The 27089-nt window shown below is 38.9% G+C and overlaps 1 protein-coding gene across 4 annotated transcripts; it reads right to left on the bottom strand.

Annotated features, from left to right (window-relative positions):
- Positions 1–27089, bottom strand: LOC137653795 (uncharacterized). Of its 4 annotated transcripts, none has more exons than XM_068387444.1 (5): positions 26944–27089; positions 16058–16120; positions 8885–8968; positions 2691–2929; positions 1–2222 (listed from the first exon to the last, which is right to left on the bottom strand). In XM_068387444.1, the coding sequence occupies exons 1-5, from the start codon at positions 27032–27034 to the stop codon at positions 1266–1268; spliced, it is 1434 nt and encodes a 477-aa protein (XP_068243545.1). In that variant the 5' UTR covers positions 27035–27089; the 3' UTR covers positions 1–1265. The 4 variants fall into 4 exon arrangements, with proteins under 4 accessions (XP_068243545.1, XP_068243546.1, XP_068243547.1 ...); XM_068387445.1 differs by having other exon boundaries at positions 8891–8968; XM_068387446.1 differs by lacking the exon at positions 16058–16120.

The raw sequence follows: 27089 nt of genomic DNA, 5'->3' as shown, positions 1-27089 counted from the left end.
GTGGGAAGGTGGGGGGGGGGAGGAGGATGTGTTCAATTAATTATTAAAAGGTCTATCCATACAATTTGCACCACAGGTGTTCTGTACAATGACAGAAGTGTCGGTTTTTGTATGGAAAAAAGAGACAAAAGATTTCCCATTCCAAATCTACCTTAAGATTACCATTATCACATACCCCTTTGAGAAGGATAGTACCTTCTTCTTCGCTTTGCCACTTCCCGCCCAATTCGGGATTGGCCGAGCACGTCAAAATTACAGTTTCCGTTACGAATGACCTTTGGATGTGAACTTACTTTCTTCCAATCGCAGATAGCCAAGTATGATTGATGAGTATTCAGTTCCGCTATCAATTGCCACACCTGTCACACAAGAGGAAAAACAAAACAGTTGCTTTACTGGCAGAGTACTGCCGTGGGAAAAATAAAATTCGAGTAATGGTACGTGAACAGGTAGGTTATACTCATTTGTAGAGAAAAAACATAAGGGTATTATTCTTTCACGGGAAAATGTAAAAATCAAGGCATGTCACCACTATTAAATACAAAAATTCAGGTAAAAAAATTGACGGACAAATAAAAACGACTGGCTTTTCTAAAACCAATGAAGGTAAAAAGGATAAGAATGAGTGCCCCTATACTGTGGTAAATGACCCCCTGACTATAATATAACAGCCAAATTATCTGGCTCGGCACACATCTACCTTTACGGGAAAAAAAAAAATTTGTACTTAAGATTCCAAAGTAACTCCTTTTTAAAGATTTCTAATCAAAATAAACCATCTATCATTCTACAAAAGAGAGAGATTGCTTATTGGTGAGTCTAGCAGACCATGACCTTCAGATTTGGAACTCCATACACAGCGCAACTACTTCCCAACTATCACAGATTCAGCAATGTTAAGTCACATTATAATCATCAGCATACTCTTGAATTGAACCTCAAAATTATATGCAATTATGATTGTGGTCGTGAGAACTTTCACTCTAAGATACCACTGCAATAGTTTAATTTAAAACAAATTGACAAAATAAATCTCTGAACAATAATTTCAAAATTATAATAGGTAAATACTGTATTATTATAATTAGAATTATGCATGATAATGAAAATAGGACCGACTGGTATTTTCCGTGATGCCAATTTTCTCGACTTTAAATTATAACGTACTGAATAAACAAATTTCCTTCATGTTTCAAGACAGTTGGGAAGGACCGACAGAGCCCCGATATCGACAAACTTCAGCCGAGGGTAATAACTTCCATTTTCTATACATTATTTCTATTCTGAATCATGATCGAGACCATGCTTTCAACGGCTCTCTTCAAGCCCAGAATATTCTCGTTCAGCGTGTGACCCATGCTCATGATGTTCGAGTTGAGAGTCTTTAACCGGTAATTCGTTTCTCTTTGGGCAGTGAGTAGGTCCGGATCTGGGAACTGCGGCGGTTCCGTCGTTATTCTGATTTTGTCCTGCTTCGAATGGCCGGCTTCGTTCGGCTGCTCGTTGGGCCATTTCCGCTTCATGTCTCTTCTCCCTGGATCTAGGGCTCCCTGGGGGATTGTCTTCATTACGGGTTCGTTTGGTTTGGCAAACCTCGGGTTCTGGACTTCGGGAACGGTGATGTAAGATGGCGACGTCATGCCTTGATGTTGCACGGACACCATAGTTTGTTGCGCTGGTATAACTTGAGTTTCCATATTAGTGGAAACCTGCGGCTGTATCTGTCCTCCCCACTCGACTTTGGGACCGACTTGAACGGCCGTGGAGTTAGAAATTTGGGGATTCATGCCCGGGACATTAGTATGAATAGGTTGCTCATAATGGACAGTACAAGACATGTTTTGCGGCTCTCCGCACGGAAGGGGCGTCGACGACGACGATACGATGGCGGAGGAAGAGACGATAGCTGGTGAAGTGTAACTTTGTACATGTGACGACGGTGTAGATGCCTGACAAGAATTTGTTATGGGTATATTTTGATAGTACGAATTGGATGTGTCTGAACGTGGCGGGGAGGAACTTCGTGGCGTGGTGATGATCAGTTCCGGAGAGGGAGGGCAGGAACCGATGTCCGGAGAGACGGATAAAGTCTCTGCCATTTGTGGAGCGCTCACGTTGGGACTCTCGGCATCTGGGTTCCCTTTTCTAGTCTTGGCGAGATCTTTCAGGTTCCCTGGAGCTGGTAACGACGGGGTGCTGTTTTTAATTATTTCATCCATTTCCTGGAAATTCAATTTCTCATCAGTACAATTTCTACTGTTTAAATCAAGCAATTTATTTATTTGTAATACATTTAAGGATGATTTTCACAACCATTCTTTAAAAGTAACATTAGCTCTTTAACCCTTTTACCCCCAAAGGACGTACTGGTACGTTTCACAAAACCCATCCCTTTACCCCCATGGACATACCGGTACGTCCTTGCAAAAAACTGCTATTTACATTTTTTTTTTTTTGCATATTTTTGATAACTTTATGAGAAACTTCAGGCATTTTCCAAGAGAATGAGACCAACCTGACCTCTCTATGACGAAAATTAAGGCTGTTAGAGCAATTTAAAAAAATTATACTGCAAAATGTGCTTGAAAAAAAAATAACCCCTGGGGGTTAAAGGTTGGAAAGTTCCAAATAGCCTGAGGATAAAAGGGTTAATAAGTAATAATTTAGGAGAGAAAAAAAGTCATACTCACTTCAAAATATTCCCAACAAATCTTCTCTTGTCCTTTGTAAAGGGCTCGATCTAACACGTTCTTATAAGTCTTAATGAGGTTGTGCCACTTCTTCTCGACTGTATAAGGAGTCACGTCGTACCCTTTGGCGTTCATCTTCTCTGCTATGTGTAAGAAAGCCTCCCTCTTTTTGACAACTATCCCCCGGACATTGCGGTATTCGCTGATGAAAAAGTGGGTCATTTCCGAGTCCCACGGTGCTAAAAGAAATGAAATATGAGTTAAAAGATAGCTTCAATGAAAAGTTCATAATTTTAACATGAAATTATAATTGCAATAATGATCTCTCGCGGTGTATTTGAGACTAAATGCTTCTTTTCAAGTATCAGAAAAACGGGTGCTAAAAGAAATTAAATAAACGAGTTTACATAGACAGCTTCAATAAAAAGTTCATAATTTAACATGAAATTATAACCACAACAATGATCTCTCGCGGTGTATTTAACTTGAAATTAAATGCTTCTTTTCAAATATAAGAAAAATGGGTGCTAAAAGAAAATAAATGAGTTAACATAGACAGCTTCAATAAAAATGTCCTAATTCAACATGAAATTATAATTACGACAATAATCTCTCAAGTGTATTTAACTTGAAACTAAATGCTTCTTTTCAAGTATAAGAAAAACGGATGTTAAAAGAAATTAGATAAATGAACATAGACAGCTTCAATAAAAATGTCCTAATTCAACATGAAATTATAATTATAACAATAATCTCTCACTCTGTATTTAACTCTAAACTAAATGCTTCTTTTCATGTAAGAAAAGCCATTAAATCAAACAGCTATCTTAGTATTGAAGGTCTTTCTTTCCCTCTGTGAATCCAACCAATACCAAATGCTTCTCTAGATGAAAGGGAAGCCATTAAATGGTTGATTATAAGGTCAAAAAATTGGCTAAATATTACTTATAGTTTTTCAAAATCATCATGACAAGTAGATGAAAATAAATATATGAATGAACACACTTGCAATCAGGGCAAGAACTTTAATCTGTGCTGTAATTATTAGGGGGGGGGGGGGGGGTAAGACGATGGGGGATAGCATTCGTAAACATTTGACATGTAAACCACAACTTTCATAAAAGGGATTTTGACAGGAAAAAATCTATTTTTGGGCTCAACCTGTGTCGCTCCGTAAAATGCTCCTTAAAGCACCATTTCAAAGGTATAAATATTGCTAAATATACCAGAGAAAAAAGTTGCATGGAATGCCAGGAATATACCAAGCTCGCTCACCCCTAAAGGGTGTCGGTATTAAAACTGGGGCGAGTGATACCACTACCAGAGGTCCCTTTCCAATTAGACTTCTCCCTCCTCAAAATGCCCCGTTACTACGAGGTGTCGTTCACCACAGGTTTTTTTGGGTGAGAGAGCCATGTCGTCCTGATGGAAGTTCCTCAGGGCAGCTTTCTACTTGGGATATTGCCTGCGAGTGATATACTAAAGGATTTTATTTAGAGAGGTATCAGAGGGTTCTTACCCCTGGAGCGAATATCCTGAAAGATATCGTGTATGTAACAGGGACGTGTTTAAAACAACCACGGCTATCCTTCCCTGAATAGGGTTAACCTTGTCTCGAAAGATATAGGATAGGATTGGATATGTGACAGCCGAGAGAAGGTTGTGACTCAAAGACAGGATGAAAGCAATTGAGTGAGTTTATTATAGAACACTCCTTTATATACAAAAGCTCAAAGCAACAAGAAATTTAGTTTTCAAGATTGACACCATTACCGATGAGAAAAAGAGACATGTTTATTCAGGCTCTTTTTAGTGCGAGGAAAGAGCGAAGATACAAGCATAATATATACACAAAATGAACTATGTACAATCATGTGACACACGGTTGGTACAGATACTTGACATTGTACCTAGACATTTAAATTGAAAAAATACATTTCATTGGTTATATACCAGCTGGTAGATTTACTAATGAATAAAAAAATTAATTCGATGAACTGAAACTTTTCAGGATTCAAACATTCTTACACAGGTCCTATAGTAAAGTTCATAGCCGACTCACTGATGATGATAATTGAAAAATGTACTAAGATGGGTGTTCATCAAAAGGTCAAAAATTATTCTTAAACTATTAGTATATGAGACAAAACTACAGGTACTATAACCTTTCTCAAATGAATTCCATATCCCTCTGTAGTTGATTTAATGTTTGGTTACCATTTTTATTACTAAGGGACTTTGTAACCATTCTATTAACTACAGAATTACACTAAGACCTTCAAAATTGTTTATAGAGCTAAAAGGAGCACAATACAAACAAATACTCTAAGTAAAAGTGCCAACATTTTCAATTCCTTTAATGCCCAGAAGGGGATTCAGCATTATGAAGCTTCATCTGTGGTGGATAATGTGGGAGGTTGGGCTGTTGCACCCTAGCAGTACCAGCTGAACTCAGTTGAGTCCCTGGTTAGGCTGAAGGAACGTAGAGAGTAGAGGTCCCCTTTTTGTTTTGTTTCATTGTTGATGTCGGCTACCCCCCAAAATTGGGGGAAGTGCCTTTGGTATATGTATGTATGTATGTACCCTCAATCAATTTACGTTACGAAAATTAATATTTAGGACTAATTCCTTAGTTTCAATAGCAAATATAGTCACTTAAACTTTTCTAACTTTCTGGCAGCATTGTTTTATTCCAGCTGTGACCAGGTTGTGGAATGATCTTCCTAATCAGGTAGTTGATTCAGTGGAACTTCAAAAGTTCAAATTTGTAGTGAACGTTTTTTTTTTAACAGGCTAACACAAGTCTCTTTTTATAGTTTATTTATGAAAGATCTATTTTAATGTTACTGTTCTTAAAATACATTTTAATTGGTCATTATTTCTCTTGTAGTTTGCTTCCTTTTCTCACTGGGCTAATCTCCTTTTTGGAGCCCTTAGGCTTATAGCATCCTGCTTATCCAACTAGGGTTTTAGCTTAGCTAGTAATAATAATAACAATAATAATTAGAAAGTTGAAGAAATTTTCTATATAGCACTTAAGGTTGCATGAACTTTGGACGCCATTATGCATCATTGGATGTTCAAGAGGGTTAAAAGACTTGGTAACAAATTTAAACCAGGATATTTGAAGTCATGAAAGGATAAAGTAAAGAAGAAACATGTTAGAGGCACTCTTACAGTAGCACCAGCTTCAACCAAGGTAAAAGTAGACTGAGATGGTATGGACATGTAGAGAGATGGGAGGAAGAAGACCATCAGATAAGGAAGATGATGGATATGTGACTACCTAGTGGGAGGAGATTAGGTAGACCAAAATTGCGATGGATTAACTGAGTGGAAAACGATATGAGGGAGTTGGGATTGATCGAGGAAGATGCACCGGACCAACGGAAATGGAGAAACGTGTTGAAGAATCATTATAGCGACCACAAATAGGGAAAAGTTTTTAGAGAAAGAAGAAGAATATTTGGAGTCATGAGTTGAAGAATCATACAGCGACCCGAAATAGGGACAAGCTTGTAGAGAAAGAAGAAGAATGTTTGGAGCCATGAGTTAAAGGGACAAGCTTGTAGAGAAAGAAAAAGAATATTTGGAGTCATGAATTCAAATGACATAGTGCAGACCTTTGTGTCAGGCAGTCCATTTTCACCATTATCAAGTTGATCCAGATCACTGCAACATTTCTTGACTTGCAGTGTTTGACACCAAAGATTTGCTTTTATTGTTTATGGACAATAGTAGTTTGAAGTGCTTTGGGCAACCTGTGAGTCCACACTTCTAGATGAGAAAGTAATGTAGCTGGAGATGGAAATGGGACTTTGCAAGGTACACAGCAAGATAAATAACACCAAATTTTGTGTATCTAAGGATGAATGCATACTGTACTAGGATTATAGCTTAGCTTACATATACCAAAACAAAAACAAAAAATGGGACCTCTACTCTCTATGTTCCTCCCATCCTAACAAGGGACTCAACCGAGTTCAGCTGGTACTGCTAGGGTGCCACAGCCCACCCTTCCCTGTTATCCACCATTGATGAAGCTTCATAATAATGATAATAATAAAATGAATAAATAAATGACTGGTATACTTAACTTCATTGATTGTAGTACACTTCACCGGAAGCTAAGGAGAAGTCTGACGGCTGTACATTTTAATAGGTAACAATGTGTTTAATAAAAGATAAATTGTTTATATGATGCTTGTAAAATAAAAAAGCTGAGCTTATAATTAAGTGATCAAAAGCATTGTTATTAATTTTAAAGTGCTGCATAGAAAAAAATTATTAATTAATAGCACTTCATGAAATTAATGCAGACTCGGCAACCTTCCCAACAGTTTCTCTTTTGCTAAACATGGGGTTACCTGCTATAATATACAGCTGTCAGACGTCTTCCTGTGAAGTAAACCGGAATGAATGAAATCAACCGTACACACACAAGCATGGGCGTTATTAATGTTAGCAGTAGATTGAGGAATTGGACATTAAAATACTTGACCTTCATAGAGCTGGATTCATGGTTTTTATGCAACATTAAAATTAAATTTGATTTAATAAAGAGCAACTGTTTTAAATGTAATAGCAGATTAACAGGAAACAATGAAGTTTGTGAAAAGAATACCCCAGAACTAACTTGTTTCAAACGCAAGCCATTTGCCCTCAGTTGAAAGCTGTATATCTAAAGGGGATTTTGAGGAAGGAGAGGTCTGATTGGAAAGGGATCTCTGGTAGTGGTATCACTCGCCCCAGTTTTAATTCCGACACCCTTTAGGGGTGAGCGAGCTGGATATATTCCTAGCATTCCATGCAACTTTTTTCTCTGGTATATTTAGCAGTATTTATACCTTTGAAACGGTGCTTTAAGGAGAATTTCACAGAGCGACACAGGTCCCTCGGCCAGAAATAGATTTTTCCTTCGTCAAAATCAATAGATTTTTCCTTCGTCAAAATCCCTTCTCTAAAGAGGCCATGCTTATCCTGGATGAAATTATATTTCAAGATTTAATAATTCCTATGTTAGCTATACCAAGGAATGGTTGTCTAAATAAGAAACTATTTATTAAAAGCAATTTAGTAAGTTGCTTGCTTTTATCTTCATTGGACTTCACAAGGCTGAGGCGACTCGTTACGTGAACAGAAGTTCTTTACCAATTTCATAACTTTTCAAAATTCCAAATATCTGACTTCATTAACAGATCAATATTGAAACTATTTCTTTACAGTATAAAGTAACAAAGTGGTTGATCGATCAGTTCCTAAAGCTGTGGGAGAATATTTGAAAGTTTAATATAAATATATTTTCTGTACAGTAGCACACGACATAAGCTTCACAGACACCTATCTTGGACATACAGTATTAATAAGCATGAGTAAATTTAGAGTAAAGGCCTACACTTAAATATATAACCCATTTGTGTGATATGCCAAGTAAATGTTCATACATTATAGGGATACATACATATACCGAGGCATTTCCCCCAATTTTGGGGGGTAGCCCAACATCAAACAAATGAAAAAAAAAAAAAAAGGGGGACATCTCCTCTCTACATTCCTCCCAGCCTGACAAGGTACTCAACCGAGTTCAGCTGGTTCTGCTAGGGTGCCACAGCCCACCCTCCTCCGTTATCTACCACAGATAGAGCTTCATAACGCTGAATCCCCTACTGTTGCTACCTCCGCGGTCATCCAAGGCACCGGAGGAAGCAGCAGGGCCTACCGGAACCACGCCACAATCGCTCGCCATTCATTCCTATTTCTAGCACGCTCTCTTGCCTCTCTCTCACATCTATCCTCCTATCACCCAGAGCTTTCTTAACTCCATCCATCCACCCAAACCTTGGCCTTCCTCTTGTACTTCTCCCATCAACTCTTGCATTCATCACCTCCTTTAGCAGACAGCCACTTTCCATTCTCTCAATTATAGGGATAATATGATAAAAAGAAAGGCCAGACAAGTTGATATAAGCACGTCAACCAGACATCAATCTGATTGACAAGACAATGAACGTCAATCTGATTGACAAGACAATAAACGTCAATCTGATTGACACGACAATGAAGAAAGTATCACCCATAGATGTTGCAGTACCGTGTGACTCGAGAGGGGAAGATAAAGGGAGAGAAAATAGAAAAGCATAAGCATAAGAATATTCATCACCTCAAACTAACACGGATAACAGATTCTCACATACATGTACCTTTAAATGACCGTCGTCTGCTCTGAAACAGTCCCTCTGTGGATGGCTTTACATTTACGGTTTCTGTCGGTGTCCCTGCTGTTGGAGGAAATGGAAAAGATTAATAAACAGAAATGACATTACTAAATTCCGTCAATTCAGCGGTTACTTCAATTTTTTTTTCTTATCAACTTCCCAGATTTAATCTAAATTTATTTAAAAATCACAAATTTTAAGTAATTTGTATTTTTCCTAACAGTACTTACCTCGAACTACTTTCTTGGGAGTATCTGGGATCTCCTCCCAACCGACCAGAGTTTTGTGTAGTTTACCCTAGTCCCGTTTTCTATGAGGGGTAACCTCAGGTGGAGTGATACGCGCCCTAAGGCTAACCCCGGGTCAGAGAGCATGCTTGCTAATATTGAATAACACCAAGTACAAGAAGACACTATTGGCCTATTCAAATGTACACATTAATCATATCCTGTTTAATAATATTAATACTTAGTAGTAAAAAATATATTTGCCAAGGACCTTCGAGTCTGGTAAATATTTCAGCTTTTATTCTATAAAAAAATATTGACTGATCCTGTAACTGCTGACCATGCAGAAAAAAAAATCATCACAAATAGAGGTTGTGGGAGACTATAGGATAGATCTCTGACAGGAAATCTATTGGATGGGAGTTCAAGACCCACTCGAGGTCCGCAACCTCACCATCTTTGTGAGCTAGGGATGGGGGTTTTGGGGAGACTACGGGTCTACCGATAGAGTCATCAGCAGCCACTGTCTGGCTTTCGCTGGTCCTAGCTTAATTGAGAGGTGGCTTGGCCACTGATCACATGTATATATGGCCAGTCTCTAGGGCATTGTCACCGTCTCTTGCCTTTGCTATTCACGAGCAACCTTTAAATTATTTTTTATTTTTGGTATAACACCGTAGCAAGAATGACGCACATTCATGGTCAGAGGAGCTACAGTAAAGAAGAAGAAGAAGAAGAAGAAGAAGAAGAAGAAGAAGAAGAAGAAGAAGAAGAAGAAGAAGAAGAAGAAGAAGAAGAAGAAGAAGAAGAAGAAGAAGAAGAAGAAGAAGAAGAAGAAGAAGAAGAAGAAGAAGAAGAAGAAGAAGAAGAAGAAGAAGAAGAAGAAGAAGAAGAAGAAGAAGAAGAAGAAGAAGAAGAAGAAGAAGAAGAAGAAGAAGAAGAAGAAGAAGAAGAAGAAGAAGAAGAAGAAGAACTCCTCAGGAAATCTACTGATGTACAGTATTTAATCTTTTATAGGTTGGCAAGGCATGATAAGTCTCCAAACTTATTATATACAGTGTTACATGATATTCACCATCCTTGTGAGCTTAGGATGTGGAGGAGCCTATAGGTCCACCAAGTAAGTCACCAGCAGGCCTCCCTTGTCCTAGCTTGGGTGGGCGTGGGCGCTGATCATATGTACATATGATCAGTCTCTACGACGTTGTCCTGCTTTCTAGGATAACGTCCCTGTCCCTCGCCTCTGCCATTCATGAGCAGCCTTTAAACCTTTAAATGGTCGTAGCTCGATGAAAAGGCGGCTTAGGTATTGATTTGAAACCGTATCTTCCTTAATCTAGAGAGACTCGGGGGAATAATCAATGAGAGCAAGTGGGAAAACAGAACAGAGTAAATGCAAGTATCTTTGAAACAAAGAAACCCATATCTATCAATAGTTATTCCTCCTTCTTCCTCTTTTCAAAGTAGAAAACATTGTCGCAATCCACTCCTGACTTTGCATGTTGTAATCTTCGAGTATTACTTGTACTTGTATTAATTACATCCAGCCTTAACCTGAATTGTATCCTTCACCCACCTGATGAACTTCGCCAACTTGCTAGCTGAATGTAGCAACCCTGAAAAGAGAATTGTCCGTAGAATCGAGAAATTGGACAAGAAATTGAATTCTGCTGATGCCTACTGGAAAACTCCCAAAGCTTAGATCTTTGTGCATGATGCATAAGATTCTTCATACTCTTTGCATTCAGATCTTTGAAAATTATACTACCATTCTGTAAGCAGTGCTAGGTGTACAGTTAATTCTAACAGTCTTATTCATCATCATAAGGTTCAATACTATACAAAGTGTTCTAGAATTTTTATTCTAGCCTTGACCAGATCGTAGAACAATTTTCCTAATCTGGCAGTTAAATTGGTAGAATCTTGGAAGTTCAAACTTGTTGCAAATAATCTTCTGTTGAACAGGTTGACACGAATCTCATTTCATAGATTATATGAATGACCGTAAAACATTTCATATATTTTCTTATTGTCATTTATAGCTTAATAGTTACCTCTCTATTTCCTCTCTGTCTTGGGCTGCTCTCCCTGTTGGAGCCCCTGGGCTTGTAGAATCCTTCTTTCCTAACTAGGATTATAGTTACTTCTCTATTTCCTTTCTGTCCTGGGCTGCTCTCCCTGTTGGAGCCCCTGGGCTTGTAGAATCCTCCTTTCCTAACTAGGATTATAGCTTTGCTAGTAATAATAAATACTACAGAACCGATATCATGAGGTACTACTTATTTCGGAATTGCTATATAAGAAAATTCGTGGAGCAATCAGCATTTACTATGACGAGAAACTTGCTAGAGAATGCACTGTTCTCAGTGGTGAATAAGACGGTGAATATGTATGAAGCTTAACAAATTACTTGTTAAACCTTTTATCACTAAATGCAGAGGAAAACAATCTTAAATTCTCAACTGTAAAGTAAATGGACACACTCAGTCAAGAAAGATAACTTTGAACATATATTTTTGCTCGATCATTTCACAAACTCTTAACATTCATTAGTGAATAACATCTTTCTCGTAAAGATGTAGGTCTTTATCATTAATTGGACCTACGAAAATCAAGTCTTTTAGATTTCATTGCAGCTGGAAGCAAAATCTGGGGCTTTGAAGCATCCATTTTTAGGGGATTCAACCTCTTGGCTTTTTCTCCACACTGTTTCGGTAGGCCCTGCTGCTGCCTCCGATGCCTTAGATAACCACGGAGGTAGCAGCAGTAGGGGATTCAGCATTATGAAGCTTCATCTGTGGTGGATAATGTGGGAGGGTGGGCTGTGGCACCCTAGCAGTACCAGCCGAACCCGGTTGAGTCCCTTGTTAGGCTGGAGGAACGTAGAGAGTAGAGGTCCCCTATTTTGTTTTGTTTCATTTGTTGATGTCGGCTACCCCCAAAATTGGGGGAAGTGCCTTGGTATATGTATGTATAACTATGTATGAGGTTCTGGGCACAGAATGGCATTCCATGATCCCAACTACATGGACCAAATCCATAAATCCAATGAAAATCACAAAGGGTCGGGGACACAAAGGGTCACACTGGGATAAGGAGAGCGTCGAGATGTTATCGCGACGCGACCAGAGAACTTACTGGAGGTCGAGACCTGAGAAAGCATGCTCCCTGACCCGGGGTTAGCCTCAGGGCGCGTATCACTCCGCCCGAGGTTAACCCTCACAGAAAACAGGAGTAGGGGAAACTACACAAAACCCTGGTCGGTTGGGAGGAGATCCCAGATACTCCTAAGGAAGTAGTTCGAGGTAAGTACTCCGTGTTGGAACAAATGGTAAATGAAACAGTTAAGAGAGCAACATCTCTTCTCTCCATGCAGCAATAAAGAACCCTGGCGCTATAAAGCAGCAGCTTTTTCTCGCCTCTTAATAGTTTTTAGTGTCTGCAACCTCACCATCCTTGTGAGCTATGGATGAGGGTATTTGAGGCTTGCATATGGGTCTACCTGTTGAATCAAAAGCATCCACTGCTTGTCCTTCCCCAGTCCTGGTTTGCTGGAGAGGGAACTTGGACACTGATCATATGTTTATCTAATCAGTCGCTAGGACATTGTTCTGTACGTTGCCTTTGCCATTCACAAGCCACCTTTAAAAACCTTTTAAGAAATCCTTTTAATGGCAAGTGGTGTTTAAACTTTATCAAAGCTATATGAATAAAATTAAGAACTTATCTATGGCTACCATCTCCAGTTTAGACAGTTTCAGCCTTTTTTCTTGATTTATATAACGCAGTAGAGGCAATGACTCGGTCATGGTCGGAGGAGCTGCAGTAAGAAAAACTCCTTAATGTGGTGTGGGTTGAAGTACCCTCAGGCACACTATTCTTTGAGTTCCCTTATCCTTATTACCTTTCCTTACTGGGCTATTTTCCCTATTGGAGCCCTTGGGCTTATGGCATCCTGCTTTTCCAACTAGGGTTGTAGTTCAGCCAGTAATAATAATAACTGGTATTTACCCATCCTGGCTTACCTTGCTCTATAAAGGTAACTTGCTTCTCTAAACCTATCCTTGAAGCAAGACTTCATAAATAAGGAACATACTAATAGCCAGGCCTTCTCCATCATGAGACTCAATACTACACAGTATTGTAGAAGTTTTATTCCAGCTGTGACCAAGTTGTGGAATGATCTTCCTAATCCTGTAGTTGAATCGGTAGAACTTCAAAAGTTCAAACTTGCAGCAAATGTTTTCATGTTGAACAGGCTGACATGAGTCTTTTTATAGTTTATGTGTGAAATACCTGTTTTTATATTGTTACTGTTTATTTCTCATACTGATTAGTTATTTCCTTTCCTCACTGGGCTATTTTTCCCTGTTGGAGCCCTTCGGCTTATAGCATCCTGCTTTTCCAACAAGGGTTGGAGCTTAGCTAGTAATGACAATAATAATAATAACAGAAATGAAAAAACTATTTTAAAAAAATCCTCAGTGCCAACACCTCCGTCCCTTAAAACAGAAGTAGGATTCTGAACATTATCATACAGCTAGATGTTAGTTTTGGCAAACAGGATGATGCCAAAACTACTGGGAAATAACACAATACCATGGTCAATAGAAGTCCAGTTTCTGCCAAAAGGAGTTAACCCTTTTACCCCCACCATAAGGTTAAATTTCGAGCACATCTTGCTATATATTTTTTTTAAATCGCTCTAACAGGCTTAATTTTTGTCCTAAAGAGGTCAGGTTGGTCTCATTCTTTTGGAAAATGCCTGAAGTTTCTCATAAAATTATCAAAAATATGTAAAAACATGTAATTAACAGTCTTTTGCAATAACGTATCGGTACGTCCTTTGGGGGTGAAAGGGCTAAAGAACACATAAAATTCTTTAAAAAATTATATACAAAACTAATCCAGCACTTGTGAAGTTTGACACTCAAGTTTAGCTAATAAAATTGGTAGCAAAAGAGTAAAGATGCATAATGGACACAACCCTATTTGCTGACATCACAAACATAAATCATGTCCCCAAATAAAATTAAAAATATTATAAGCTAAAGCCACTCGATAAACAAACGCAGGACTAACAAAAAAAAATTCTGTATGTTCACTATTGTAAACATGTCACAGGTCCTACTAGCTGAAGAAAATAGCCCCAAAACACTAGTAGAATTAAGGGGAAACTAAGAAAATGAGCATTGGCAAAGCACAAAAAGAGAAATGAAGCATATCTCAAGAAAGTGAGATGGAAGAAAATGGAAATGAAGTATAACTATAGCAAGTGCAAAAAAAAACCGTACATTTATAAATTCCAAATGAATAGATATAGCTTTGACAAGTGTGCTACTGCATGAAGAAAATGGAGGCCACATATTTATAAAGGAAAGTTTGTATGTGAGAATGTGCACATTAGACAGCCCTGTAGCAAGAAAAAGAATCCAGTGACCAAGGGCAAAGTGTAGCACAAGTGCGGACGAGATTGAGAAACATTAGTGGTTTGTAAAACGGTACAGAAAAATGAGGTTAGAGACAGAATGAAAAACATAAATAGCTAAGAAGAGACGAGATTAGCCGAGGAGAAAAACGGGTATATGAGCTTGAGTATGTGAAGAAACGCGTACTCGCAAAGAGTAAAGTAAATGTATACTACCTAAAGAGGAATACTAGAGGAATTTTATACAGTATAAAGTTAACTTCTTTAGTGTTGAACAGAGTAACAGTCAAAAGAAAAAAACCTCTTTGATGTTCTGCATACAGTAAGTCTTAGACTTCTTCGTACAGTATGATGCATGGCAACAACTATATAACGACGCAGGAAAGCGTAATATTTTATTGCTATGGCATATTCCAAAAGTAGCAGCTAGTGGCTGAAGAGATGAAGATTTCTTCTTCATACAGTACGTTGCATAGCAACTATTATATAAGGACGCAGGAAAGCATAATATTTTATTGCTATGGCATATTCCGAAAGTAGCAGCTAGTGGCTGAAGAGACATCATGATTCATAACTATTCATTCAAAGTATTATTCATCAAATTCTATAAAACCTGCAATTAAGTCATGCACTAGAAAAAGAATTCAACACAAGTCTACATGCTAACTAGAGGATTAATTAAAGAATTCTAAGGATCAAATACAAGTACAGTATTCTAAATAACTACTATACATTAAAACTATACAGTATTCTAAATAACTACTATACATTGAAACTATGTTAATCACAAAAGATGAAATGATATACAGTGCTCTATACACAAGATGCATGAACTATAGTCATACAAGGAGCAAAGTTCTTTTTACCTCCGCCAAAGAGATTATATTTATACCTGCGTTTAATTATTTGTTTGTTAGCAGGATTTATGTCAAAGCTTCTTGCCGGATTCCAATAAAATTTAACCGCCAAAGAGATTATATTTATACCTGCGTTTAATCATTTGTTTGTTGGCAGGATTGTCAAAACTTCTTGACGGATTCCAATAAAATTTAACGACAGTTAGGTATTATGCTCCATAAGAAACTATTTAAATTTTGGAGGGGATCCGGATAAAGGATGTGATACTGGTTGACATTGTTATTATTATACCGTATATTCACGGTCGACATCTGGAAAAGCTTAGTCCGTAGACTTGAGTAAAAAGACGACGATCATCATTGGCGGAGGTATGAAATCTCTGATTCCTCTCTCTACTTGTTCTATATACAGTAATCAATTTAGTTTCAAGTGTACAGTAAACACCGTACATCAAACTATACCTAAAGCAAAGACAGTGCTACATCTAATAAAAATAGTGCTCCTAACAAAATTATATCTCAAACCTTAATGACTAACACACACTCGAAAATTCATCATAAAACATTACAGTGCTACAATACTAAGTCATCATACAAATTTAAAATCTACTTCAGGGTACTTAATAGCTCCACATTATACCTTGAACGGGTGGCGATTCATTAGCTGAATGTTTACTGAAAACTTGCTGACAATATTCTGCATCTGAAAAAATAGATACTATGTGAGACGACGGAAAACACTCGCAAAACCTAGACATGCTTGCCAGACCCCTTCACAAATCCACTATGGACATCTTGTAGACAAAGTACTTTACATAACTTAAAAAACAAAGTGTAGAACAAAAAAGCAAGTGTGAGGAAATTAGGATGATAAGCACAAAGATGTTTTGTGGATTGCAAAAAAAATTATGTGCGTATACAAGCTTTGTCAAGCCTCTTCGCAGGTGCCCGGTCATTTAAGAGGACAGTCACCTACCTTCCCTCTCTCAATATTGACTTCCCATTATATTAATTTCAAAGCTTCACTTGTTACATACCTGTATATGGAAAAAGAATAAAAAAACAAATAAAAAAATACCCCTGTTTATGAGTTATGACCAAATGATATATGGAATAGAATTACAAGCGAGGTTTTTAAGCGTAATTTAATCTTATAATACTGTAATAATTTGTACAAAAATTAATTTTAAGTCCAAATCATTTCTAAAACCTCTACATTTAAAATGGCATCAAGAAATTTGACTATTCACTTATGATATAAAATAAGCTAACAATAATTACTTTTCAATTTACATAACCTTTTCACATCATAAAATTATTTCAACTCTAGATTGTTAATTTCAATATCTACATAAAAAGTCTACAGCTGCAAGAGTGATGTGGATAAAGTTAATATTAATACAAATGAATCATTAGTAAGTATTGTGAAATATTAGGTAGCATCAACCAAGATATCCCGGTTAAAAACAGAGAAATGCCCTTGCTAACAGTTAAAAAGTCAGTACGGCATTCTTTTCAAACCTTAAAATAATTATGTAATATTTTATAACACACAAACCTCCGTTAAAAGTCAACAAACTTTACACCCGAGCTTAAATAGGGTTTTTCTGGGCTCAACCTGTGCCGGCCAGTGAAATGCTGCTATTGCACCATTTCTAAGGAATATAACTGCTAATATTACCAGAGAAAAAATGTATAGGAATGCTAGGTTGAACTAGCTCGCTCACCTATTGGTGTCGGTATAAACTGGGGCGAAATATACCAGAGGTCTCGTACCATTTAGACATCTCCTCTTTGAAATCCCTCAATAGTGAGGTGCGGTTCAACCTCCCCTGCCGCGCAGACCAGTACTACTAACTCTACCCACGCTTGCCCATCACTCCTTTTTAGCACCAGTTCCAAATCGGTCGATTGTGTTTTTCTCGGTGTACTTTTGGATTTCGCTTAAATAGGGTTTTATGGAGACAGTGATCTCATTCTAATTGATTACAGACGAAGCTGTCAATCCACCTCGAAGAGTGAAATACAAAGACTGGTTAAATCTACTCATATTATAGATTTCGTGAAAATGAAGGCGGCAAAAAGCATGGAATGGCAGCCGCAGCCTTTTCGACCAGAGTCAAGCCATCTTCTTAGGCTTGATATTTCGACCAGGGGCAGCCATTTTCATAGGCCTGATATTTCGACCAGGGTCAAGTCATCTTCTTAGGCCTGATATTTCAACCAGGGCCATCTTCTTAGGCCTGATATTTCGACCATGGTCAAGCAATCTTTTTAGGCCTGATATTTCGACCATGGTCAAGCCATCTTCTTAGGCCTGATATTCTAAAGTCAGGCAATGTTGTTTGAAGTTTGCTTGATTATAACAAGTCTGTTAAAAACGGAACGCCGTATGCTTTCCTTAGAAGACACGATTAGGGGCTTGGATATTAGTAGTCATTATTCCATCCATAAGACAAATTGAAGACAGACCTCAGCCAAGGCTAAGATGAAATCTTTTGTGATAAGGTAATTTCCCTGCCGGGTTACATATATATATATAGCATGTATGTTTATTCTTGTGCATAGTGGTTATATGAATCATCTTTTTCTCCCCAGGAATTGAATGCTAAACGTTGAATAAGTTTCCAAGAATGCCTCTGTTAACATTAAGAAGCTGACTACTCTACTTCAACAGCGGATTGTTGTCGCTGCCTTTAACTTCCCAGCACTTTCTCCACTTTTTAGAAGGTACACCCTTCGTCATTCATACAGACCACATGCCTTTGGGGCACACACACGCTGAACAGTCAGACACCTTGTTAGTCCGTCAAAACCGACATCTCTCAGCCATGGTTGAACAAAACTGCACCATTCAACATGAACCTGGAAAAATTAAATCCTTTTTACCAATGATCATATTACAATGCCTTAGTAGAAGCCAAGCAAAATGATCCAGAGTCCCAAGCATGTGGGACATCCTGCACATCCTTCCATTGCGAAGACGTTCCCCTTGATGACTACTATGCCCCCCTCTTCTGTGATGTAAGCACTGGTAGACCATTAAGTGGACTTAGACCTTATTAATCTACACTAAGCATACCTTCGATATCACTTTGTGATCATTTGTGTTGAGGTAGACAACCAAATTTTGTTTGGGCTTAGGTACAGATCATTTTTATTTTCTCATAAGAGGCAGTGTTCTGTGCATTTAAGAGACCTCAATGTTAAGTGTTTCTGACTACAATTTCTTCCCAATTTTTTCACTCCATCATATTTACTTTAAGAGCTCATCACAGTATTACTGTCCGAGATTCTTATGTCAAAATTACTGCCTACTAAATGAATAAACACAAGATAAACAAATTGACATTCTGATGGCTACCTCACATACAGTTTCAACTGATATAAAATCAAAATCTAAAACAGGAAAACAAATTTGTAAAATAGCCATTTACACAAGAGGATATTCCAGACAACAGTTAACCAATCGCCAAAAATTAATTGGGGCCACTGGGACTGAGTTTAGTTAAATAGGGCATGTGATATGATCCAAAATCCACAAATAAGGACATAAGTATTCTAATCATTGAAGGAAGTATAGTAAAAATGATAGGATGAATATTCAAACAACCGTAACCAATGAAAATCATACATATTAATTACATCCATTTTGGATTCTGGTGGCCTTAGATTGCTCTCCACTATTTAAAAGCAAATCTTAACCCTTTTACCCCCAGACTATTTGGAAATTTCCAACCCTTAACCCCCAGGGGGTTATTTTTTCCCCAGCACATTTTGCAGTATATTTTTTTTAAATTGCTCTAACAGCCTTAATTTTTGTCATAGAGAGGTCAGGTTGGTCTCATTATCTTGGAAAATGCCTGAATTTTCTCAAAAAAATTATCAAAAATATGAAAAAAAAAAATTTGTATAGCATTTTTTTGCAAGGACGTACCAGTACGTCCATGGGGGTAAAGGGATGGCTTTTGTGAAACGTACCAGTACGTCCTTTGGGGGTAAAAGGGTTAAAAGAAAATCTTAAGTGAGAGAAACAGTGTGATTATCATGAATGGAGACATCCCTAGCGAGTGCTACAGGACCTTTAAATTTGACATTTCTTCTTCACCGTTATCCCTACACCAAGGTGTTGGTTGCCTGATGCAGCATCAGGTATGGTTTATAATTTGGTCGAGGAGTTTTACGTTTCCATGTCCTTGCAGTCATCAACCAAAGTTATTGGCGGTGGACCTAACCAATGACTAAATAGTGCAACTGCAAGGCAACAGTTTTCAGTTATTGGTAGTGGGCCCAACCTTTGACTAAACAGTCCAACTGCAGTAGTTTCAGCAGTTATTGGTATTAAACGTAGCCTTTTGCTAAAAAGCAAGACTCCAAGGCAGCAGCTGTCCTTTTAGTCGCTTTCCTATTTTGATTCTATGATGACCTTAGATTGGTCTAAATTAAAAGCAAATTATTATTATTATTATTATTAAATGCTAGGCTACAACCCTAGTTGGAAAAGCAGGATGCTATAAGCCCAGGGGCCCCAACAGGGAAAATAGCCCAGTGAAGAAAGGAAATAAGGAAAAATAAAATATTCTAAGAATAGTAACAACATTAAAATAAATATTTCCTATTTAAACTATAAAAACTTTAACAAAACAAAAGAAAGAGAAACTACATAAAACAGTGTGCCCGAGTGTACCCTCAAGCAAGAGAAGTGAGAGAAAGTGTGATTGCCATAAATGGAAACATCCAAAATTGCACCACGAAAGAAATGGTTAGAATCGTCTTGAAACTCATTTTCATACGAGAATAGAATGCTGTATCAGTAAGGACTCCACAGACAGCTTCCGCGACTGCTAACCTAAACAGTTCTCAGGGAAATTTAGTTTTAAAACGGCAGCTTGACCTCAGGCAAATGCTTTCTGAATAATCACTAAAGTCAGGTCACAGTTTGTTTGACATGTAATGTACTGTACTTCATAATGATACATATTTGTTTAACTTTTTTTGCTTTTGCTATGGGAATATGTGCAAAACTATATGACCATAAATTTTAAAAGTAATTTGTATTTTTCCCAAATACGCAAAGCTGTAGGCTTTTAGGTCAGCAGTTACTGGCGGGTGGTGGGGAATCCCCAACCCCCTCCCGTACACCTAGGGCTTGCTGGGTTGAGGCGGAAAGTGAAATACAAAGGACTCCCGTTTGTGTCCTCATCTCCTCCTACGGCTATTGATGAAGGAACAAACAGCAACAGGAATGCTGTTAACATGAACAAAAGTGTAAATCTGCATGTTACACAGATACTATCAGTCAGTGACAGTTTTTGGGAAAACTGCAAAACCCTTCGTCTTCCTTAAATTTCCTCGGACTTGACTCTAAACACAAACTAGAAGATAAAAACAAAAAATTAAAACAGTCAGTTGACAGTATGTCTGTATTCTTCAGCAGCTGAAAACAAAGTGTCTAAACTAGCGACACCTCGTTAGAAACTTCACCAGCCAAAGTTCCTTCCAAGCTGAAAGTCTCATATTAACAGACAAGGTTTTCTATTCATGTAGGAATAAACGTAATTTACATTGGATAATATTAATTCTGTACATTTAATTTTTCATGAGAAACCACCAAAGCAAATATTGAGGCCAAAGGGAAATAAGCAATATAATTGTAGGGTTCATAATAAAATTTAAAATAAGAGAATGGAACCTCACAAGCACATAAGAACAGGCAAAGCTCTCTAGTCCTAGTAAATATATGAATTAAATTCTATAAGAAAACCTTTCTCAAGTTACTGACCCTAGACATATGAGGGCAAATTTCTTCATACTGTACAGCAATACGAGATGCTTGCTGTAAAATGTGTTGCTTATTGACCTTCAAATTCTATCCCTTCCATTAGTTCCCCCTTGTTTATCCTTTTTTTTTTTTTTCTTATTTTTTCACCCTGATTTTTAGGGCTTATTTTTTTACCATAATGAAAATTTTCATATCTATCAAAAAATTACTTTAAAAAATAAAAACTTTTCACTTGATTGGAAGTCTACATCAGGTCTATATAGTGTAGTAACCCCAGGTCTTAATATTAATTATCAAGGGATGTTTTTACCTTTGGCAACAAATTCAACCATGACAATGCCTTTGGGTTCCTAGCTGTATCCCTGTGTAAATACACAGTGTGATCTATGACTACACATTAGAATTGAAAATGACATTTAGTAATTTAACAACAAATTTTGAATATTTTTTCATGAACTGAGTAGCAATAAATTATTGTGGTGTGTTCTTACAGTCTTTGATTCCTGTTAAAAATGAACAGCTAGCAGTAAATTTCAAGGATTTTTATTTTCATTTTTTACATATACTGTACACAATGTTTTAATCAGGCAAAAAATAATATTCATACAAACTTCTGCAGTATATAATGCCTCACTAAACAGTATTTTTGTGGTAATACAAATTACATAGCATCCAGTATTTCTATGACCCTTGCAATTGGAGTAGAGCGAGTACAGTATAATCAACGAACCTCCTGATTGCTAACTATATTTGTAGACCCTAACATGTTACTCAAATTTTCTTGCCGTATTAGTTATTTTTGACAGGAGGCATCTACAATTTCTGAATCTAATAGAGGTTAATTTCATACTTTCCAGGAATAATATTTGTCAAATTATTCATTAATCCATCACTGTAAACACTCATGGGTGCCTTCCGTTTCATCGTACGTCTTTGAATTTCTTTATACTCATGATATACACTATCATAAATGAAAACTCCATCAAATATATAAAATAATATATATAAAAAAAATTTAATTTGTTCACCTATGTGGTAAAAAACATTCGTAAAGACCTAATTTTCCTAAAAACATAAGTTAAAGACCAAATTTCCCTTAAAAAATAAGCTAAAGACCAAATTTTTCTTTAAAAGTAAGTTAAAGACCAAATTTTCCTAAAAAAAATTAAGTTAAAGACCAAATTTTCCTAAAAAAAAAAAAATAAGTTAAAGACCAAATTTTCCTAAAAAAACTAAGTTAAAGACCAAATTTTCCTAAAAAAACTAAGTTAAAGACCAAATTTTCCTAAAAAAATAAGTTAAAGATCAAATTTTCATAGTTTTTATGCTAAAATGAGTTAAGCAAAATATACAGTATAACTTGAACCAAATTATGTGTTAACGCAAGTAAAGTAAAAGTTTTGTACTATAATAACAGAAAAATATGTAACCCAATTTTATTATAAGCTTAAATTGGTATTTATGAACTAAGAATTTTTATCAACTGCATAAATAATTAGAAGAAATTACATAACATTATTTTCAGCAAAAACAGACTTGAGCAAGTACGGCAATTTGCCATATGCAGACGTTGCATAACGGGGTATATGTATGACAATAGCCACTTGTATGTATTATTATGGCCAACTTAGAATACGGCAGTGTAATAAGGGGGGTGTCAACCCCCGCCCCCATTAGGTATGTAGGTAAGGCCACAGCTTGTAGGTTAGGTTAGGGGGGAAAGTTTAGGTCCATTTTCAATCAACGCATGAGGAACTGGCCACTGATATACAAAGGCTCCTGCATGACTAACCTAACCTACAAGCCGTGCCCTTATGTACTGACCTAATGGGCGGGCAGGCTAACACAACCCCCCCCCCTCCCGGCATCCACTGTCGTATTATTAGTTTATCCTGAGTTTGGTTCGTAACCTGTTTCACTCCTAGCAGGAGGTCGCTATCATAGATACACCCCCAACGTTGGTTTTGGGGTATATTTATCAATTTATTATTAATAATGATGCCGTGTCAGTTGAATTCTGATGTCAAAGTTGGCTCAGATTCAGAAACAACAGCCTAAAGAGGGCTAAGTTGGCTACAATATGATATAAGAATGTTTAAATATGAAGTTAGGTTTTTCTATGAAACATACAGGGAATAAAATATCTAAAATAAGGCTAAACTTTCAACTAGATTAGACAGTGCCAGTTTAATAAGCTAACGCACAAGTTTAAACTATCTTGTTCACACTGGAAACAGAATTTGAAACCAAACCACAATCGTGAACACAGACAATTCCAGCCTAACTTGACATTACAGACGTCCTTACACGCCTCCCTGTGACCCGTGTCGAACACCAAATGACATTAAGAACACTGCTCAAACGTCAAATTTCCCCAACCGACTTACACGCCTCCCTGTGACCCGTGTCGAGACAAAATGACATTAAGAGCACTCCTCAAACGTCAAATTTCCCCAACCGACTTACACGCCTCCCTGTGACCCGTGTCGAACACCAAATGACATTAAGAGCACTCCCCAAACGTCAAATTTCCCCAACCGACTTACACGCCTCCCTGTGACCCATGTCCTGTGTCGAACACCAAATGACATTAAGAGCACCCCTCAAACGTCAAATTTCCCCAACCGACTTACACGCCTCCCTGTGACCCGTGTTGAACACCAAATGACATTCAAGAGCACTCCTCAAACGTCAAATTTCCCCAACCGACTTACACGCCTCCCTGTGACCCGTGTCGAGACAAAATGACATTAAGAGCACTCCTCAAACGTCAAATTTCCCCAACCGACTTACACGCCTCCCTGTGACCCGTGTCGAGACAAAATGACATTCAGAGCACCACTCAAACGTCAAAATTTCCCCAACCGACTTACACGCCTCCCTGTGACCCGTGTCGAGACAAAATGACATTCAGAGCACCCCTCAAACGTCAAAATTTCCCCAACCGACTTACACGCCTCCCTGTGACCCATGTCCCGTGTCGAACACCAAATGACATTCAGAGCACCCCTCAAACGTCAAATTTCCCCAACCGACTTACACGCCTCCCTGTGACCCATGTCCCGTGTCGAACCCCAATTGACATTAAGAGCACCCCTCAAACGTCAAATTTCCCCAACCGACTTACACGCCTCCCTGTGACCCGTGTCGAACACCAAATGACATTCAGAGCACCCCTCAAACGTCAAATTTCCCCAACCGACTTACACGCCTCCCTGTGACCCATGTCCCGTGTCGAACCCCAATTGACATTAAGAGCACCCCTCAAACGTCAAATTTCCCCAACCGACTTACACGCCTCCCTGTGACCCGTGTCGATACCAAATGACATTAAGAGCACTCCTCAAACGTCAAATTTCCCCAACCGACTTACACGCCTCCCTGTGACCCGTGTCGAACACCAAATGACATTCAGAGCACTCCTCAAACGTCAAATTTTCCCAACCGACTTACACGCCTCCCTGTGACCCGTGTCCCGTGTCGTACACCAAATGACATTCAGAGCACTCCTCAAACGTCAAATTTCCCCAACCGACTTACACGCCTCCCTGTGACCCGTGTCGAGACAAAATGACATTAAGAGCACTCCTCAAACGTCAAATTTCCCCCAATTGACTTACACGCCTCCCTGTGACCCGTGTCGAGACAAAATGACATTAAGAGCACTCCTCAAACGTCAAATTGCCCCAACCGACTTACACGCCTCCCTGTGACCCGTGTCGAGACAAAATGACATTAAGAACACTCCTCAAACGTCAAATTTCCCCAACCGCCTTACACGCCTCCCTGTGACCCATGTTGAGACAAAATGACATTCAGAGCACCCCTCAAACGTCAAATTTCCCCAACCGACTTACACGCCTCCCTGTGACCCATGTCCCGTGTCGAACCCCAATTGACATTAAGAGCACCCCTCAAACGTCAAATTTCCCCAACCGACTTACACGCCTCCCTGTGACCCGTGTCGAACACCAAATGACATTAAGAGCACTCCTCAAACGTCAAATTTTCCCAACCGACTTACACGCCTCCCTGTGACCCCTGTCGAACACCAAATGACATTAAGAGCACTCCTCAAACGTCAAATTTTCCCAACCGACTTACACGCCTCCCTGTGACCCGTGTCGAGACAAAATGACATTAAGAGCACTCCTCAAACGTCAAATTTCCCCAACCGACTTACACGCCTCCCTGTGACCCGTGTCGAACACCAAATGACATTAAGAGCACTCCTCAAACGTCAAATTTTCCCAACCGACTTACACGCCTCCCTGTGACCCCTGTCGAACACCAAATGACATTAAGAGCACTCCTCAAACGTCAAATTTTCCCAACCGACTTACACGCCTCCCTGTGACCCGTGTCGAGACAAAATGACATTAAGAGCACTCCTCAAACGTCAAATTTCCCCAACCGACTTACACGCCTCCCTGTGACCCGTGTCGAACACCAAATGACATTCAGAGCACTCCTCAAACGTCAAATTTCCCCAACCGACTTACACGCCTCCCTGTGACCCGTGTCGAACACCAAATGACATTAAGAGCACTCCTCAAACGTCAAATTTTCCCAACCGACTTACACGCCTCCCTGTGACCCCTGTCGAACACCAAATGACATTAAGAGCACTCCTCAAACGTCAAATTTCCCCAACCGACTTACACGCCTCCCTGTGACCCGTGTCGAGACAAAATGACATTAAGAGCACCCCTCAAACGTCAAATTTCCCCAACCGACTTACACGCCTCCCTGTGACCCGTGTCGAGACAAAATGACATTAAGAGCACTCCTCAAACGTCAAATTTCCCCAACCGACTTACACGCCTCCCTGTGACCCGTGTCGAACACCAAATGACATTCAGAGCACTCCTTAAACGTCAAATTTCCCCCAACCGACTTACACGCCTCCCTGTGACCCGTGTCGATACCAAATGACATTCAGAGCACCCCTCAAACGTCAAATTTCCCCAACCGACTTACACGCCTCCCTGTGACCCGTGTCGAACACCAAATGACATTCAAGAGCACTCCTCAAACGTCAAATTTCCCCAACCGACTTACACGCCTCCCTGTGACCCGTGTCGAGACAAAATGACATTCAGAGCACTCCTCAAACGTCAAATTTCCCCAACCGACTTACACGCCTCCCTGTGACCCGTGTCGAACACCAAATGACATTAAGAGCACTCCTCAAACGTCAAATTTTCCCAACCGACTTACACGCCTCCCTGTGACCCCTGTCGAACACCAAATGACATTCAGAGCACCCCTCAAACGTCAAATTTCCCCAACCGACTTACACGCCTCCCTGTGACCTGTGTCGAGACAAAATGACATTAAGAACACTCCTCAAACGTCAAATTTCCCCAACCGACTTACACGCCTCCCAGTGACCCGTGTCGAACACCAAATGACATTCAAGAGCACCCCTCAAACGTCAAAATTCCCCCAACCGACTTACACGCCTCCCTGTGACCCATGTCCCGTGTCGAACCCCAATTGACATTAAGAGCACCCCTCAAACGTCAAAATTTTCACAACCGTCGGCAAAAATACAGGCCTCGACGGAGCCCACAATGCCACTACCACAGATGTCAAAACTACATCATAATTGAGGCCAAATGCGCTCACTAATCCTGCCCCTTTAAGTATGGCGGCGGCTGTAAGACTCGAATTTCGCCCCACACAGGATACGTTTATAACCGTTACTTATGTCACTGTCCGGCTCCTTTACGCTCTCTCACCTGTCTGCATCCTTTCTATTTCCTTCTCTGACAACTCCACGACGACGTTCGTTAGGCCATCTGTCAGTAGAGTTCTCCTAGTGGAACTCATTTTTGATTTTGGTTCACTCCCGCCTGATGGCCAGTGTTGTGAGGGAACTTCCTCA

This window comes from Palaemon carinicauda, chromosome 14 (assembly GCF_036898095.1).
Source record: "Palaemon carinicauda isolate YSFRI2023 chromosome 14, ASM3689809v2, whole genome shotgun sequence".
Taxonomy (NCBI): domain Eukaryota; kingdom Metazoa; phylum Arthropoda; class Malacostraca; order Decapoda; family Palaemonidae; genus Palaemon; species Palaemon carinicauda.
This window is presented reverse-complemented; position numbering and strand designations above follow the sequence as displayed.